At 36.6% G+C, this 14,622-nt stretch overlaps 1 protein-coding gene across 5 annotated transcripts in view; it reads left to right on the top strand.

Moving 5' to 3' along the window:
- zgc:63569 (choline transporter-like protein 2) overlaps window positions 1-14,213 on the top strand; it is a 23,376-nt gene extending 9,163 nt beyond the window's left edge. For 3 of the 5 annotated variants that reach the window (XM_016525743.1, XM_016525744.1, XM_016525742.1), the window contains 21 exons: window positions 596-669; window positions 1,835-1,913; window positions 2,905-2,989; window positions 3,644-3,760; window positions 3,860-3,920; window positions 4,051-4,171; window positions 4,312-4,395; window positions 5,709-5,821; window positions 5,904-6,035; window positions 6,453-6,552; window positions 6,704-6,796; window positions 7,422-7,506; window positions 7,671-7,933; window positions 8,032-8,126; window positions 8,555-8,658; window positions 9,385-9,458; window positions 9,675-9,745; window positions 9,915-10,003; window positions 10,940-11,024; window positions 11,598-11,777; window positions 13,814-13,842. In XM_016525743.1, coding sequence (XP_016381229.1) covers window positions 596-669; window positions 1,835-1,913; window positions 2,905-2,989; window positions 3,644-3,760; window positions 3,860-3,920; window positions 4,051-4,171; window positions 4,312-4,395; window positions 5,709-5,821; window positions 5,904-6,035; window positions 6,453-6,552; window positions 6,704-6,796; window positions 7,422-7,506; window positions 7,671-7,933; window positions 8,032-8,126; window positions 8,555-8,658; window positions 9,385-9,458; window positions 9,675-9,745; window positions 9,915-10,003; window positions 10,940-11,024; window positions 11,598-11,758 — 2,086 coding nt within the window. In that variant the 3' untranslated portion in view covers window positions 11,759-11,777; window positions 13,814-13,842. Of the gene's footprint in view, window positions 1-595; window positions 670-1,834; window positions 1,914-2,904; window positions 2,990-3,643; window positions 3,761-3,859; window positions 3,921-4,050; window positions 4,172-4,311; window positions 4,396-5,708; window positions 5,822-5,903; window positions 6,036-6,452; window positions 6,553-6,703; window positions 6,797-7,421; window positions 7,507-7,670; window positions 7,934-8,031; window positions 8,127-8,554; window positions 8,659-9,384; window positions 9,459-9,674; window positions 9,746-9,914; window positions 10,004-10,939; window positions 11,025-11,597; window positions 11,778-13,813 lie in introns of all 5 variants that reach the window. The other 2 variants (XM_016525746.1, XM_016525745.1) reach the window with 1 other exon arrangement.
- The last annotated feature ends 409 nt before the right edge of the window (window positions 14,214-14,622 follow it).

The following is a 14,622-nucleotide window of genomic DNA, read 5'->3' as shown; positions in this document are numbered from 1 at the left end:
CAGATGCGCTCGTGAAGACTTGCGGTGCGGAGCCGGGTGCGAGTATAAACGAGCATTACGAGACAGGCTGCGTGTGAGGCAAGCATGAACGGCTCGTCCGGGACGCGGGATTCGCGCCGGCAGTTGGCTAGAGCAGTGCTGATTGGGGAGAACGGAGGTGCGCTCACTCTATTGGTTAATAAGACTGCAACTCAAGGCTGGCAGTCATGCATATGCTCTGGAACAGAGTAATATATCGCAGGCTTTGCGATTAGGAAATCGCAACGTCTCAAATCGCGATTTCGATTCGAGTTCGATTAATCGCACAGCCCTAGTGTGGATATGGTGCAATAAAGTTAGCCAATCACAGCAGTGGGCATTTACTTCCATTTCTTCAAGAAGTAACCCGCCTTTCACTTCTTTGTTTTTCACAGAGAGTGAAAATGAGGATGGAAAATGGTCATTTTTACAAATATTAGACCTTTTTGGGTGCTAAAAACTTTACAAACTTTATAAACTAACCTTGAGAACATAACATAAAAATCTGAAGATGCATTTCATGACCCCTTTAAAGCATAAAGCATGTTGCAACAGACTGTTTCTCTCTGCTCCACAGAGGATGCACAGACATTGTTTGCTGTATCTTCTTCATCGTGGCCATAGTGGGCTACGTTGCAGTGGGAATACTGGGTAAGTCAGTCTGCAGTAGTGTAAAAGATGGATTTGGTACTGTGTAACGATGACCCTTTACATTTTTACGTGGTAGTGTTGTTTATTGGTCTGTGAGTGTTGTGCATGGCTGTGTGTGTTTGCTAGTGCTGGGCTATATAGCTTAAAAAATGAGATTTCAGTATTTTGCTGAGATTCAAAGTATTTCGTTGTTTATTGGTCTGTGAGTGTTGTGCATGGCTGTGTGTGTTTGCTTAGTGCTGGGCTATATAGCTTAAAAAATGAGATTTCAGTATTTTGCTGAGATTCAAAGTATTTCATAATCTGTATTTGCTCTGATATGACTTTAAAAGGGTGATTTTTTTTCAGAAGAACCATCATTTAAACAAAACAACCAAATATATTCAAAATGTTGAGTGTAACCACTAAAACGCAGTAAAAATATGTTTTTCTCTAAGGGTGCTTTCACACTTGGTTCGATTGCCTGGTCTGAAGCCGAGTTCAATTGCTCCCCACTTCTTAGTTTGTGTTCATAATGTGTTTTATTGGTTCCGAACCACGGTATGTTTGCGTCATCAGAGTGGCAGCTGTTTACCCCTGTTACTAGGTAACGGCTATGCAGAAAACGGCAAAATGAATGGATGCGTGCTCGCTTTATTGTTGTACTTCAGATTTTGAAAATTTTGATTGATGCGTCTGTTTGTCGAGACTGTAATGCAAAGGTTCAAAAGAATGCGGGTGTCGATTTCTGCGAGCAAAAAATGAGTGAATCTCATCTCAAAAAATGAATAAAATCTCTCTGCTAGTAAACACATAAATACACAGTTTGACCAATTCATACATCATTGATAGCGGTTCACTGCCGTGATTTAGGACGATTGCATTTATATCAGAAGCGAACTGTACTGGAGTTCACACCCGAGTTCAGAAAACAGCATTCACATCATCCAAACGAACTGAACTCGGACGTCAATCGAACCTGGTTGCGCACCAAAAGTGCTAGTGTGAAAGCCTCCTAAGTATTTACCTACATATATTTGTCCTAAACCATTTTTGAGATGATGACATGGTTTTGGAAATGTAATGGCTTCATAAAAAGGACATTAAAATCTGTTTTTGAAGAGGTTCAAGAAGTCCTGATCTGTGTGTGTATCAAATACTCATCATTTCTGTTTTCATCCGTCAGCCTGGACTCACGGTGACCCGAGGAAGGTAATCTATCCCACAGACAGCATGGGACAGTACTGCGGCCAGGGAAAACTGGAGTAAGTTGCACCAAATGTAGGAATATTATGACATTTGTTGCTCTACTCTGACATCATTAGTGACATTATATAGCTGAATCTAAGTCTTTTGAACTGATTCTTTGTAACAATTGATAAACCATTTGTAAATCATGTGAGTATCCCACCTTTTTCCTATGCCCCATGATGCTTTGAGTGAATTATGGGAGTAACTTTTGTTACACTGTGTAAACAATCAGCGAAAGGTTCGCTTTATGAATGCAAAACCAGGTACAATGAGCTGACATCATCTACTCACCCTTAAACCATCGAAACATTAAAAGGAATTTTAAAAGTGTAAAAGCATTAACATATTACCCAGACCTGAAAGAAGACGTGTTAAATATCACTGTAGTAATATATGTCTGTGTTATGTAATATACTTTGCCTTAATCGAAAATGCTCATTAACTAGAACAATGAGTAATAATATTTCAAAGTGATTTCTGTCATTTTGACAGATAACAAACATTTTATTTACCTGCATTAGAAACATTCAAGTAATCACTGTTAATAGGAAATAGAAGTGAAAAGGGGAGACAATTTCATTTAAAGCGTCCATGTGAAAACAAACCTGGAAAGAGAGGTGAGGATTTGGGGAGAAAAACGAGAGGTTCATAGTGCATTCCAGTGAATTATTCACAGGACATGTATAGTAAATTAAATCAGGAGAGCAGACCTCAAATGCGCAGTATATGTCTGTTTTCATATTGGATGTCCTTGTTATACCATGTTAATTAAAATACCATATTTTACGTTATTCCTATCAACTTTATGATATGACATATGTCTTTCTGAGTTGAACTTCAGCAAACCGGAAGATGGACAGTTTAAAAAAGAAAAAAAAATAATAGTAATAACAATTGTTGCAAGGACTTCTAGGAATGCTTGATGAATCTGTGAATATTTGAATTGAAATTAATCGTTATAAGCCTCAATGAATTGAGAATCTGTTTTTATGATGTGTGAAACAGGAAAAAGCCCTTGTTGTTCTACTTTAACATGATGAAGTGTGCCAGTCCCATGGTCCTCTTAGAGTTCCAGTGTCCCACACCTCAGGTTTGTGTCCTGTCCACCTGTTTCTGTCTGTGGATTAGCATACTACTATACTACTCGTATAGCAGAATTCTGTTCATAGTATATGAAGTTTCTCTACTATTATGTGCTTGCATGCGCAGTATACAACCCGAGTGCACTGTGGGGAATAATGTATCCCACAATGCAATGTGCTCAACTTATCTTTCATTAACATTTGTATTTATTTACATGATTTCTTTAGCAGACACTTTCATTCAAAACAGCTTATAAATAAGGCAATCAATGTTTTTATGCATTATGTATTTATGTATTGATTCCGACTGCCAAAAGTGACTTTTTTACAACACTGGATTAAAAGTGTATATATACAGTGTATATATATATATATATATATAAACGATTTTCTTGGTGATAAATGGACAGCATTTGTCAAATTAATGATGCAACGTTTTGAGTTGTTACATACTACTGATTGTTTCACATACTATTTTAAAATAATTGGCACTGTATGTGCAGTATGCTAGTAATCCATTATGAAGTCTTGCTTTCTTTTAGCATTGATGTCTCATGTTTCAGTAAATAAGTGCAAGCTTATATATTATAGACTTTTGCTTTGTTTTGTTTTTGAGAGTCAAACCTGTTATGTCTTGAAGTTTGTTTTCTTTCTGTGTGGAGGTGTGTGTAGAAAAATGTCCTGATCGCACTATGACTCTGGTAACCGCCGTTGGGAAAATTGAGTCCCAAGACTGGGGATATTACAAAAGCTATTGCAGAGCAGACCCAGGGATGAAGGTAAGTTAGTTTTTAACAAATCTTTTTTGGCTGTTGGTTAAATTCAGTAAATTTTTTTGCAAATGTCTAATAACCGATCAATTCTGTCTCCCTTTAAAGTCAGTGCCGCAAATTTTGCAAGAAAAACTGTGCCCTGCATATCTGATTTCCAGCAAACCATGTAAAGCTTTTGTTTTTATTAATGCAATATTTACTGTATGGGACATTATTACAAATTTTTCATGATTCTGTTTCTTAATCCTATTCTCTCTCTCTCTCTCGCTCTCGCTCTCGCTCTCGCTCTCTCTCAGTTTTGCAGCGATGTTTTCCATCTCTGGGCAAAAAGGGTGAAGTCATCACAGTGGGCGATCAAGAAACATTTAATGATGGAGACAAAATAAGAGATGCAAAAGACCTGGTGGCTGGAATGAAGTAAACATATTTATACTACTCATACTCAAACATGCATATGCAAGAAAATCACTCATTTATATGCCACTGCTGCAATTGCAATCGCAGTGCAATTCAAGGGGCTATTTATTATTAATTCATATTTGTTTTGACAATCAAAGGAACGCAACAATAGTCATGGAGGGTCGTCAAGTTGCAATGAAGATCTTTGAGGATTACACAAAGTCTTGGTACTGGATCCTAATGTAAGTTTTTTTTTTTTTTTTTCAGTATTTATTATATTAGTGAATATATATCCTATCTTTCAATAAAATATTTAGTGGCAATGTTTGGATCAGTGTTATTTTAATATAATTAATATTTTTGATTCATATGATTTATTTCATATTTTATTTTTTATAAGTTTTTAGTAATTTTGTTGTGTATTTTTGTCTTGTTTTAGTTTTAACTTTTTATATATTTGTTTAGTTGATAATAATAATATTTATTTCAATTTTAATTTAGGCATTCTCAGTTTTAATTTTAGAATTTCAACTTAAGCTAAATGACAATTAGAAATGATATAAACCTGATATAATTTTTATGATATAAATTTGATATTAGTTCAGTATAGTTTACTACTTAAAGTGGTTACTTGTATAATATAACTAAAAGTTTGTTTTTTTTTTATAATAAAAAAAGTGTGTGTACATGTTAAATATATATAATCAGTTTTATGTAAAAAAAAAAAAAAAAAATTTAAATCCTGTTTGTCAGTTAACAGTTATTTTATTTCAATTAATGTTTTTTAAAGAATGTTTTTAATAGTTTTAGTCAACAGTAATAACACTGGTTTGGATATGTCTTTCCTGCTGTGACCGAGTGTTAGGCAGGTTTCACACCGCAAGCGTGAGCAGCACATTTTTTTTCAGCGTGCATGTTAACAAAGTAGTGCATTCACACCTGGAGCAGGGGCAGCGCATGAGCGGAATAAGCAGCGATGGTTTTGGCGCCGAGTCTATTTTTGGTGCGCCGCTCATGCTCAATTAAGTGGCAGCACACTTTTGATGGACAAAATGAATATGATTTCACACAAAAAGTGCTAAAAATGCACAGAATAAGCATGTCTAGTGGGTTTTAACAAGAATTGGAGTATGTCAGAAAAGACAATTAAGAATAAAAAAATATGTATAGAAGATTTACCCATTTAAACCCATTGTTTTTAATTATTCAGTTTGGGTTAAAGTATGGCGTTTTATAAAAAAAAAACAGCACGTTCTATATCGAAGCATGACTGAAACGACATGATCGGAGCTGTTTTCGTTTACCATTTACATGTGAATCCCCAAACTTTCAAGTTTATAACTGACCAACTTCTAAAACCAAATTTATAGTTGTCTTGGTAAAGAAATATGTACAGTAGCTTTGGAGCCGCTGCTGTGACGCAGTACAGACGCTTCCAGTGGGAATACTCTCGCGAGTCTGCAGCTGCAGTGACAATGGAGTTACGCTGACTCAAAGCTGATTTGAAGCTCAAGCCTGCGGTGTGAAACAGACATTAATCTGTTTCTTCATGCAGTTGTTTGCTGATTGCTGTGGTGGTGAGTCTGATCTTCATCGTTCTTCTGCGTTATCTGGCTGGAATCATGGTCTGGGTCATGATCGTCATGGTCATCGCTGTCTTTGCCTATGGTATGGCATGGATTATATTCTTCAATACATTCATCTAGTCCAGTATATCTGTTAAACTCTCAATCATTTGTTCCTTACACAGGTATTGTTCACTGCAGCATAAAGTATGTCAATCTGAAGGACACACCTGGTGCTAATATCACGCTACAGCAGCTGGGCTTCCAGCCTGATTTCTCTGTGTACCTGCACATCAGACAGACCTGGCTGGCCTTCAGTGAGTAGCCATGCTGTTACTATTGCTCATATTTGGGGTTAGAAACTGTCAAAAAGATCTTAAATATTGAATTACAGCCTGTAATTCGTACCACAAAACTGGAGGAGGAACCCGAGCCATTATCATAATATTGTCTTTTAACGAACTTGCCTACCCCTGAACTAGGGCCAAGAAGCAGCCGTCTCGAACACGCTAGCAAATGGATAGCAACACACTAAAAGTCATGTACAACACCCTTAGCATAATGGCTGCATGGGCAAACTTATGCAGACAATTTAGTTGTCAGTTTATTACCATTTTGCTGTGGTTAGGCTTTCTTTCTCTCACAACTCCTCTAAGAAAAGTCAAGTAGTTTTGCTGTGGGCCTGTAGATTTAGCAGTTTTAAATGTGAAAGTAACTCCTGTTCCTCTCTGCAGTCATCATCTTGGCTATTTTGGAAGTCATCATCATCATTGTCCTCATCTTTCTCAGAAACCGAATTCGGATCGCTGTTGAACTCATGAAGGAGGCCAGCAGGTTTGTGTTTTTGGGAATCTATATGAAACATTAGTAAAGACATGTGGTAACATCATCTTGTTATGGGCATTCTGCCTACTATTAAAGTTTAAAGATATTTTACCTACAAGTCTTGTTTATCCTCAGTGCTGTTTTCTTTGTCCTTTTTCAGGGCCGTCGGTTATGTGATGTCTTCGCTGTTCTACCCTATTTTTACCTTCTTCCTCCTGACCATCGTCATCGCGTACTGGGGCGTCACTGCAGTGTATCCTTGACTCAAGTGGAAACATTAATCAATGTTGGCACTTTTATACAGGAACCTACATCTTACAGTCACTCACTTGATCTTAATTAAAATCACTCTAATGGAAGGTCAAAGGGCAAAAGGTCACCTCCTGAGTCACTCACCAAAACAAACAAATGTAAGTCCAATATATGATTTAAGATCCATTTTATGATTTTGCACCTCCAGAAAAAGATAAAAAAATTTAATTAAATTTAAAAACAAATTTTTATACATTTATATAAATATGAATACGCAGATACTTTTGAATGATCGTCAGTCAATACATCTACTAAAACTGAATTAAATTAAATTAATATATAATTTTAAACTACAAAATTAAAAAAATTTAGATAAATAAAATATTAAATCTGAATACACAGATACTTTTGAATGACTGTCGGTAGAGACATACATTTACATATAATATTAACATAATTTTTTTTAGCTATATGGAATGCTATAATTCCCAGCAACTCAGCCCTAATAGATGTATATGGCAATCTAATATCCCAAACGGTTCTCTAAATACAGTATTGTGTATAAAAAAGTGTTTAATATATTTGTCACGATCACACCAGTACTAGTCCTTAATCACTCTGCTCAGATTCCTCTCTACATCCAGTGAACCTGTTTATAAGGTTTTCAATGAAACCGTTTGTCCACATGCAAGGGAAACCTGCATCCCTGAGGTATTCATGCATAATCATAGTGTCAAAATATTACACTGCGTATTATACACATTATACATTACATAACATTAGACACATTATACACATTTTTTTTTTTTACTGTGAATATGTAGTACAGTCCCAAAGTGAATGATCCCTGTTTCTAATTTCTCTGATTTTTCCAGAACTTCACTCTTTCTAATATGAAGAGAGACTGTCCGCGTTCTGAGTGCCTGTTTGCTTTCTATGGTGGGGAAACGCCATATCACAAATACCTGATCTTTCTTCAATTCTACAATGTCTTCCTGTTCTTCTGGTGTGCGAACTTTGTCACTGCTCTGGGTCAGATGACTCTGGCAGGAGCGTTTGCATCCTACTACTGGGCTCCTAATAAACCCAATGACATGCCCGCTTTCCCGCTGTGTGCCTCTCTGGGCAGATCCCTCAGGTCTGGCTTTAGATAAAGATATATGCAATTATGCATGTTAGCAAAGGGTCTTAAGGACGATTTAGTTGATATATTTAATGCATTTTGTACACACACAGATATCACACAGGCTCTCTGGCGTTTGGTTCTCTCATCCTCGCCATCATCCAGATTATCAGGGTTCTGCTGGAGTATATTGACCACAAACTCAAGGGTAAGAGAAAAACATTTACAGTCAGTTATTATTCGACCCACTGGGAAAATTGATCTAATTGGATAATCATTGCAATATATTATGAAATATGTGCACATACAGTGACTGTTAAAGCATATAAGTGACTGTTTTCCTACACAGTTATGCTAGTTTAATGTCTCTCGGATTACTCTGCAGCCTATTTCTTCTCACATTATAAAATAGCATCAACTCAGATCAATAATTCATGTCCTTTTATTTATAAGTAGTCATGTAATAAGCTGGTTAATATACATTTCAGCTGGTCTTTATTATATTTAGGGTGATTAGAGACCCTGCAGTTTTGAGATGATGCCCCTACTATTATCCACTGCCATATCCCACACTCTTCACAATAATCTGTTTGTGAACTTGTGTGTGAACTCTTTTGCTTTCTTTTGATCCCGCAGGAGCAGAGAATAAATTTGCCAAGTTCTTGTTGTGCTGTTTGAAATGCTGCTTCTGGTGCCTGGAGAAGTTCATCAAGTTCATGAACAGGAACGCCTACATTATGGTGTGTGTTCTCTCACTACAACTTAAAGGAATAGTTCACCAAAAAATGAAAATTTGTTTAATATTTACTCGCCCTCAGGTCATCCAAGATGTAGATGAGTTTGTTTCTTCATCAGAAAAATTTGGAGAAAGTAGCATTACATCACTTGCTCACCAAAGGATCCTCTGCAGTGAATGGGTGCCGTCAGAATGAGAGTCCAAACAGATGATAAAAACATCACAATAATCCACAAGTAATCCAACATGACTCCAGTCCATCAGTTAACATGTTATGAGGCGAAAAGCTGTGTGTTTGTAACAAAAAAATCCATCAAAACGTTTAAACCGTTGGCCAAAATACCAGTCTATAATCCATAATAAAGCTTTTTCCAGTGGGAAAAAGTCCATCCTGTTATCTTCTCCCATCAACGTCAACCGATATATTTGTTTAGAACTGTTTTGGACTGTTTTCACTTTTAAATTGTGCTTGATCTGTACATATTTCACTTGACATGCAATGTTTCGCTTCACAAGATGTTAACTGATGGACTGGAGTGGTGTGGATTACTTGTAGATTATTGTGATGTTTTTATCGTCTGTTTGGACTCTCATTCTGACGGCAGCCATTTACTAAAGTGTCAAAAAGGAGACAATCTTAATTTTTTTCCTGATGCATACTCTTGACTATATATATATATGGTCTTAATAGCATCTCTATATGCAATCTTAAGTGTCTTTTCTGCCACAGGTGGCCATATATGGTAAAAACTTCTGCCGATCAGCACGTGATGCCTTCTTCCTCCTCATGAGAAATGTAATTAGGTAGGTGTCATCTTAAAGCTGATGTTGTGAAACACTAACAAACAATGAAATGTGATGCTGATAACAGCAAAGAAGTGCATGCATTTACATATAGACCAACCATTTAAAAATAGTTCACAAGGCAAGGTGCAGAAAGTGAGGCACTCTCTAGGCCGTAAGCTGATGTTGGCTGGCTGAATTTGAAGAATGTTTCACAGATGTTTTCACTCATCACAGGGTGGTAGTCTTGGATAAGGTCACCGATTTCATCTTATTCCTTGGAAAACTCCTCATTGTCGGGCTTGTGGGTAAGTTTTCTACTTTGAGAGAATGAAATAATGGTTATATAACACAGAACTAAACATTAGATTTAATTACTACTGACAAAGTTAATCAATTATACAACTTTATTTTGTTAGATTATATTTTGGTGGAATACATAAAGTGGCTTTTCTCACTCCCTCTTTTTTTCCCCAGGGATCTTCGCTTTCTTCTTCTTCTCAGGACATACGGATGCGTTTAAGGGCGCCGCTCCCAGCCTCCATTACTACTGGGTTCCTATTTTGGTGAGTGATTGAGTGAGACTATAAATAATTAAAATAAAAATGTAAATTAACAGTGTTGTATTTTATTAACTCACCCGTCTAATTTGTAATGTCCAAATAATGGCCATGTCAGAAAATAAAGACACAACATTGGCTCAGCCAGTGATCAGTGTTCAGGGTGTCACATTTAGTCCAAGTATGAGGAAGGTGGATGAAGTAATTAAAAAAAACTTTATTTATTAGACAAAGTGACTCGGGTAATCCAAATGAGAAGAAACACTAACAAACAATACCAGACAATGAACTCGCGTAACTGAAGGGCTTAAATACACTGAAGCAAATGAGATAATTCACTAAACAACAGGTGAACGAAATGAGTAATTAAACAGACAGAGAAACTAAGTCAAAAGACAAAAAAAGGAAGACAGAACCAAAACACAATGAAATCATGATCAAAACAGAACATAAGTGTAACACAAGGCCAGTAAGATTTTTTTGTTTTTAAAAGAAGTCTCTTATGTTCACCAAGACTGTATTTATTTGATCAAAAATACAGTAAAACAGTAATATTGTAAAATATTATTACAATTTAAAATAACTATTTGAATATATTTTATAATGTCATTTATTTCTGTGATGCAAAGCTGAATTTTCAGCATCATTACTCCAGTCTTCAGTGTCACATGATCCTGTTCTGATTGCTGTTCAGAATTCTTTGAGCAAAGTTTGAAAAACATGTATTTGAAATAGAAATCTTTTGTAATATTTTGTCTTTACTGTCTTTTATCAATACATCCTTGTTGAATAAATCTGTCACTTACTTTAAAATAAAAACCCACACCTTTGAACGGTAATGCATGCATGTATGCTCCCTGTATTTAGCCTGGATTTATAGACCATTAAATAAAAGCTGCAGCTGTCTGTCTGAAAAATCTGTTTGCGTTTTTTTTTCTCCAGACTGTGTTGGTGGGCTCCTACCTCATTGCACATGGGTTTTTCAGCGTTTACGCCATGTGTGTGGACACACTCTTCCTCTGCTTCTGTGAGTACTTGGCATTAATAAGTGTTTTCACTCCAGAAACCGGTAGTATGAGTATAAATATCAAGCCATCAAGCTCCACTCCGGAAGGTAGAAAATCAAATCGTAATTTTTGATCCTTTAAAAAATGGTATAATTCTGCATTTAGGGAAAAATGTAATCTATTTGGATGAAGCATTGTGTCACTAATGAGCGACTGACTCTTCATTGCGCATGGCAGTGCATGTAGATGGGTTTAAACCTCTGATGGCACGTTAGACTGAGAATTTACACTGTGTTTCAGTTATATATTCTGGTATGAGGTGTTTCTAATCTGTGTGTGGTACCTGCTTAACTAAGGTGTGTCATTTCAGTGGGACTGATATGCTTTTCTGTTTTTCATCTCATAATAACCTGATTCTTTCTTTTTCTCTTTCTTCTTTTATGGCTGTTCCCTCTCCCCTCCCCTATCTCTTGGGTTTTCTATTCAACATCTGTTTCTCACAAACCTAATTTCACTTTTATCATACCTACACAATTCCTTGCTCATTCCCTCTGACATCCTCCCATCACTAAACCCACTAACACCACACAAAGGTGAAGACCTTGAGCGTAATGATGGCTCTGCAACACGACCGTATTACATGACCGCAGAGCTGCGTGACATCCTGATGAAGGACACTGATGCGGCTCAGACCCCTACTTCACGTGACGTGGCAATGCAGCAGACGGCTCTCGACAAAACAATGGAAAACTGATGAAAGTGACCTAGAATGTGTAATTATGTGTGCTAATGTAACCTCATTTAGTACGTTTAGAGACTGAATGGTCACAAGGTTCAGTCATACCTGCAGTTATTAAATAATCATTCAGCTGTCTGTCATTCAATAGTTGTATTTTAAGGGAATAAAAGGACTGTTAGGGGAAATGATCTTGAGAATAACATGAAAATGCTTTCACAAGCCATTTTTCTTCAATAATGTGAAGTTTCTCAAAGCGAAACAGGATATTAAATCATAAAAACGGTAACACTTTACAATAAGGTTCCACTTACTCAACTACTTGAAAAATGAAAAATGCTTCTAAAGCATTTCTTAATCTTAATAATGTTAGTTTCAACCGTAACTAATACTGATTATTTAAATCAAGTTTAATTTGTTAATATAAACTAACAATGAACAATGTTGTATTTTTGTTAACTAATTTCAACAAAGGTCAATAAATACTCTAACAAATGTGTCATTGTTAGTTTGTTAGCAAATTTTTTAACTGAGACGTTATTGTAAAGTGTTACTATTAAAACAATAATACAACTTGGATGATGAAAAGTGTCTTTATGACAGTTGCAGTTATGCACAATATGAATGTGTATTAAGAAAGCAAATATGGTCAGTGTTGATTTCATGTTCATGTTTCATTTTGGGTTAGTTCACCCAAAAATGCAAATGAGCTTGTTTTACACTCACCCTCGAGGCATCCTAGGTGTATATGACTTTCTTCTTTCAGACGAATCCAGTCGGAGTTATATTAAAAATTGTCCTGGCTATTCCAAGCTCTATCATTGCAGTCAGCGGGTGTTGCAGTTGAACGGTCCACAAGTCCTCAAATAAAGCGCGCACATTCAAAATAAAACATGCCGCACATGGCTCCGGGGGCCTTCTGTAGCGAATCCATGAGTTTTTGTAAGATAAATATCCATATTTCAAACGTAATAAACACTTTTCTCTCACTTCTGCTGACTGTCATACGTGGAAGCCGTTCCGGCGGATGACGTATGACGTCGGCGTTGCGTGATTAGTGTCAAATGCGGAGAGTGAACAAAACACAACCTGCGTCATCCGCCGGAACAGCTTCCGCGTATGACAAATACCGGAAGTGAGAGAAAAGTGTTTATTACGTTTGAAATATGGATATTTTTCTTACAAAAATGCATGCATTCACTACAGAAGGCCTTTATTCACCCCTGGAGCCGTGTGAGGCACGTTTTATTATGAATGCGTGCGCTTTATTTGACGACCTGTGGACTGTTCAACTGCAACACCCGCTGACAGCAATGATAGAGCTTGGAATAGCCAGGACAATTTTTAATATAACTCCGACTGGATTCGTCTGAAAGAAGAAAGTCATGTACACCTAGGATGCCTCGAGGGTGAGTAAAACACAAGATAATTTTTGGGTGAACTAACCCTTTAAGTGAGCGTTTTCTGCTTTGCATCTGTTCTTCTGCTCAGCAGCACAGCTTTAAGACAACAACTGTCAGACTTGTTACTTTACTAGACTTATTTTTATACATCACTTGGCTGTTTTACATGAAGTTTCTGATTCAATGTTTTACTTGTCTGTGCTGTCAGATGAATAATGCATTTTGTCCTTTTTGAGTACTGTTTTTTTTCTTTCTGTTTTATTCTATGATGGACGAACATATAATGTTACTCTTAATTTTTTTAAGTGCCATACAGCTAATGATATTGCTGCATTTCTTCCAGATTGTAAGCCATAACTTTTTAATGCACTTTAAGGTTGTCTACTGTTTTTGGTAGCAATTTGCAACCTGCTTTGGAAAAGCACCTTGTTGCCTTCTCGAGAAGCCTTTAACTTTGTCTTTTGGGTGCTTTGCTACTTAACATGTCAGTATTTTTTATTTAATCTTTAATAAATATTATGCAAGAAGGTGCATTTGTTATTTAGGTCTGTCTACGTTGCGTGTTTGATGAAGGCAGGCATGTCACTTTCCTTTCCTCCAGTGTGCTAGCTAAAGGTAAACCATGGCTCGTTTGTTCTTCAACATCTTTTCTCACATTCATTTATCACAGTGGAGGACCTGGAGAGGAACGATGGCAGCCCAGAACGACCCTATCTGATGTCTGAGAACCTTCTCAATGTTTTGAAGAAGAAGAACCAGGCCAACTAGTCCTCACTGATGGTCAGGGTTATATGTATGTGCCTCGGCAGCGCTTGAGAAATCGTTTTCATTGCTGTATTTATCGTGCCTTAGAGAACCAGACAATCATGTGAATTATGAAACACATCAAAGTGATTGACCTCAGTATCTCAGCCATATGCATAAAGTTCACTTTAGAATGAGGGCAAAACACCTCTGCTTTTCCCCCAGAGGTTTTAGATTTATTATTTAAATGTCTAAAAAGCTTTTGCAATAACTGCCACATGTTTTAATGAATACTTTAAAGAATAATTGAAATGTCTGGGCCTAGACGGTTTGATTTGCATTTTTCAGTCTTTATATTGATGGTTTTTATATGAAAACACAATGCAGTGTTGTTCAATGTGCTGTTGGACAGGATTGTAGAAAAAAGTTTTCTTTGTCAATATGTTTGCAGAAGTGATCGAAAAAAACCAACAATGTTTTACTTTGATCATCCGTCCATTTCCAGTTCATGGCCCTGTGTACATTATGAGAAGTGCCTGTATGTAGGTAAAACTGGTCAGACTTATTGGCTATAACCGTGTTCTTGACTTTATTCAGTGTTTTAAGTGTTTTGTTACACATTGGTCCGCCTCAATACATGGTAAATAAAGAATTTTCTACAATACTCGGGTAAAATCTGTTTATCAGACTTTAAATTGGCGTAGGCCTAAAGGTTTGTGTGTGAGAGAGACAGAG

The sequence above is a fragment of the Sinocyclocheilus rhinocerous genome, unplaced genomic scaffold (genome assembly GCF_001515625.1).
Source record: "Sinocyclocheilus rhinocerous isolate Xijiao unplaced genomic scaffold, SAMN03320098_v1.1 scaffold182, whole genome shotgun sequence".
NCBI lineage: Eukaryota > Metazoa > Chordata > Actinopteri > Cypriniformes > Cyprinidae > Sinocyclocheilus > Sinocyclocheilus rhinocerous.
Note: the sequence above shows the minus strand (reverse complement) of the source record. Positions and strands in the feature narration are given on the sequence as shown.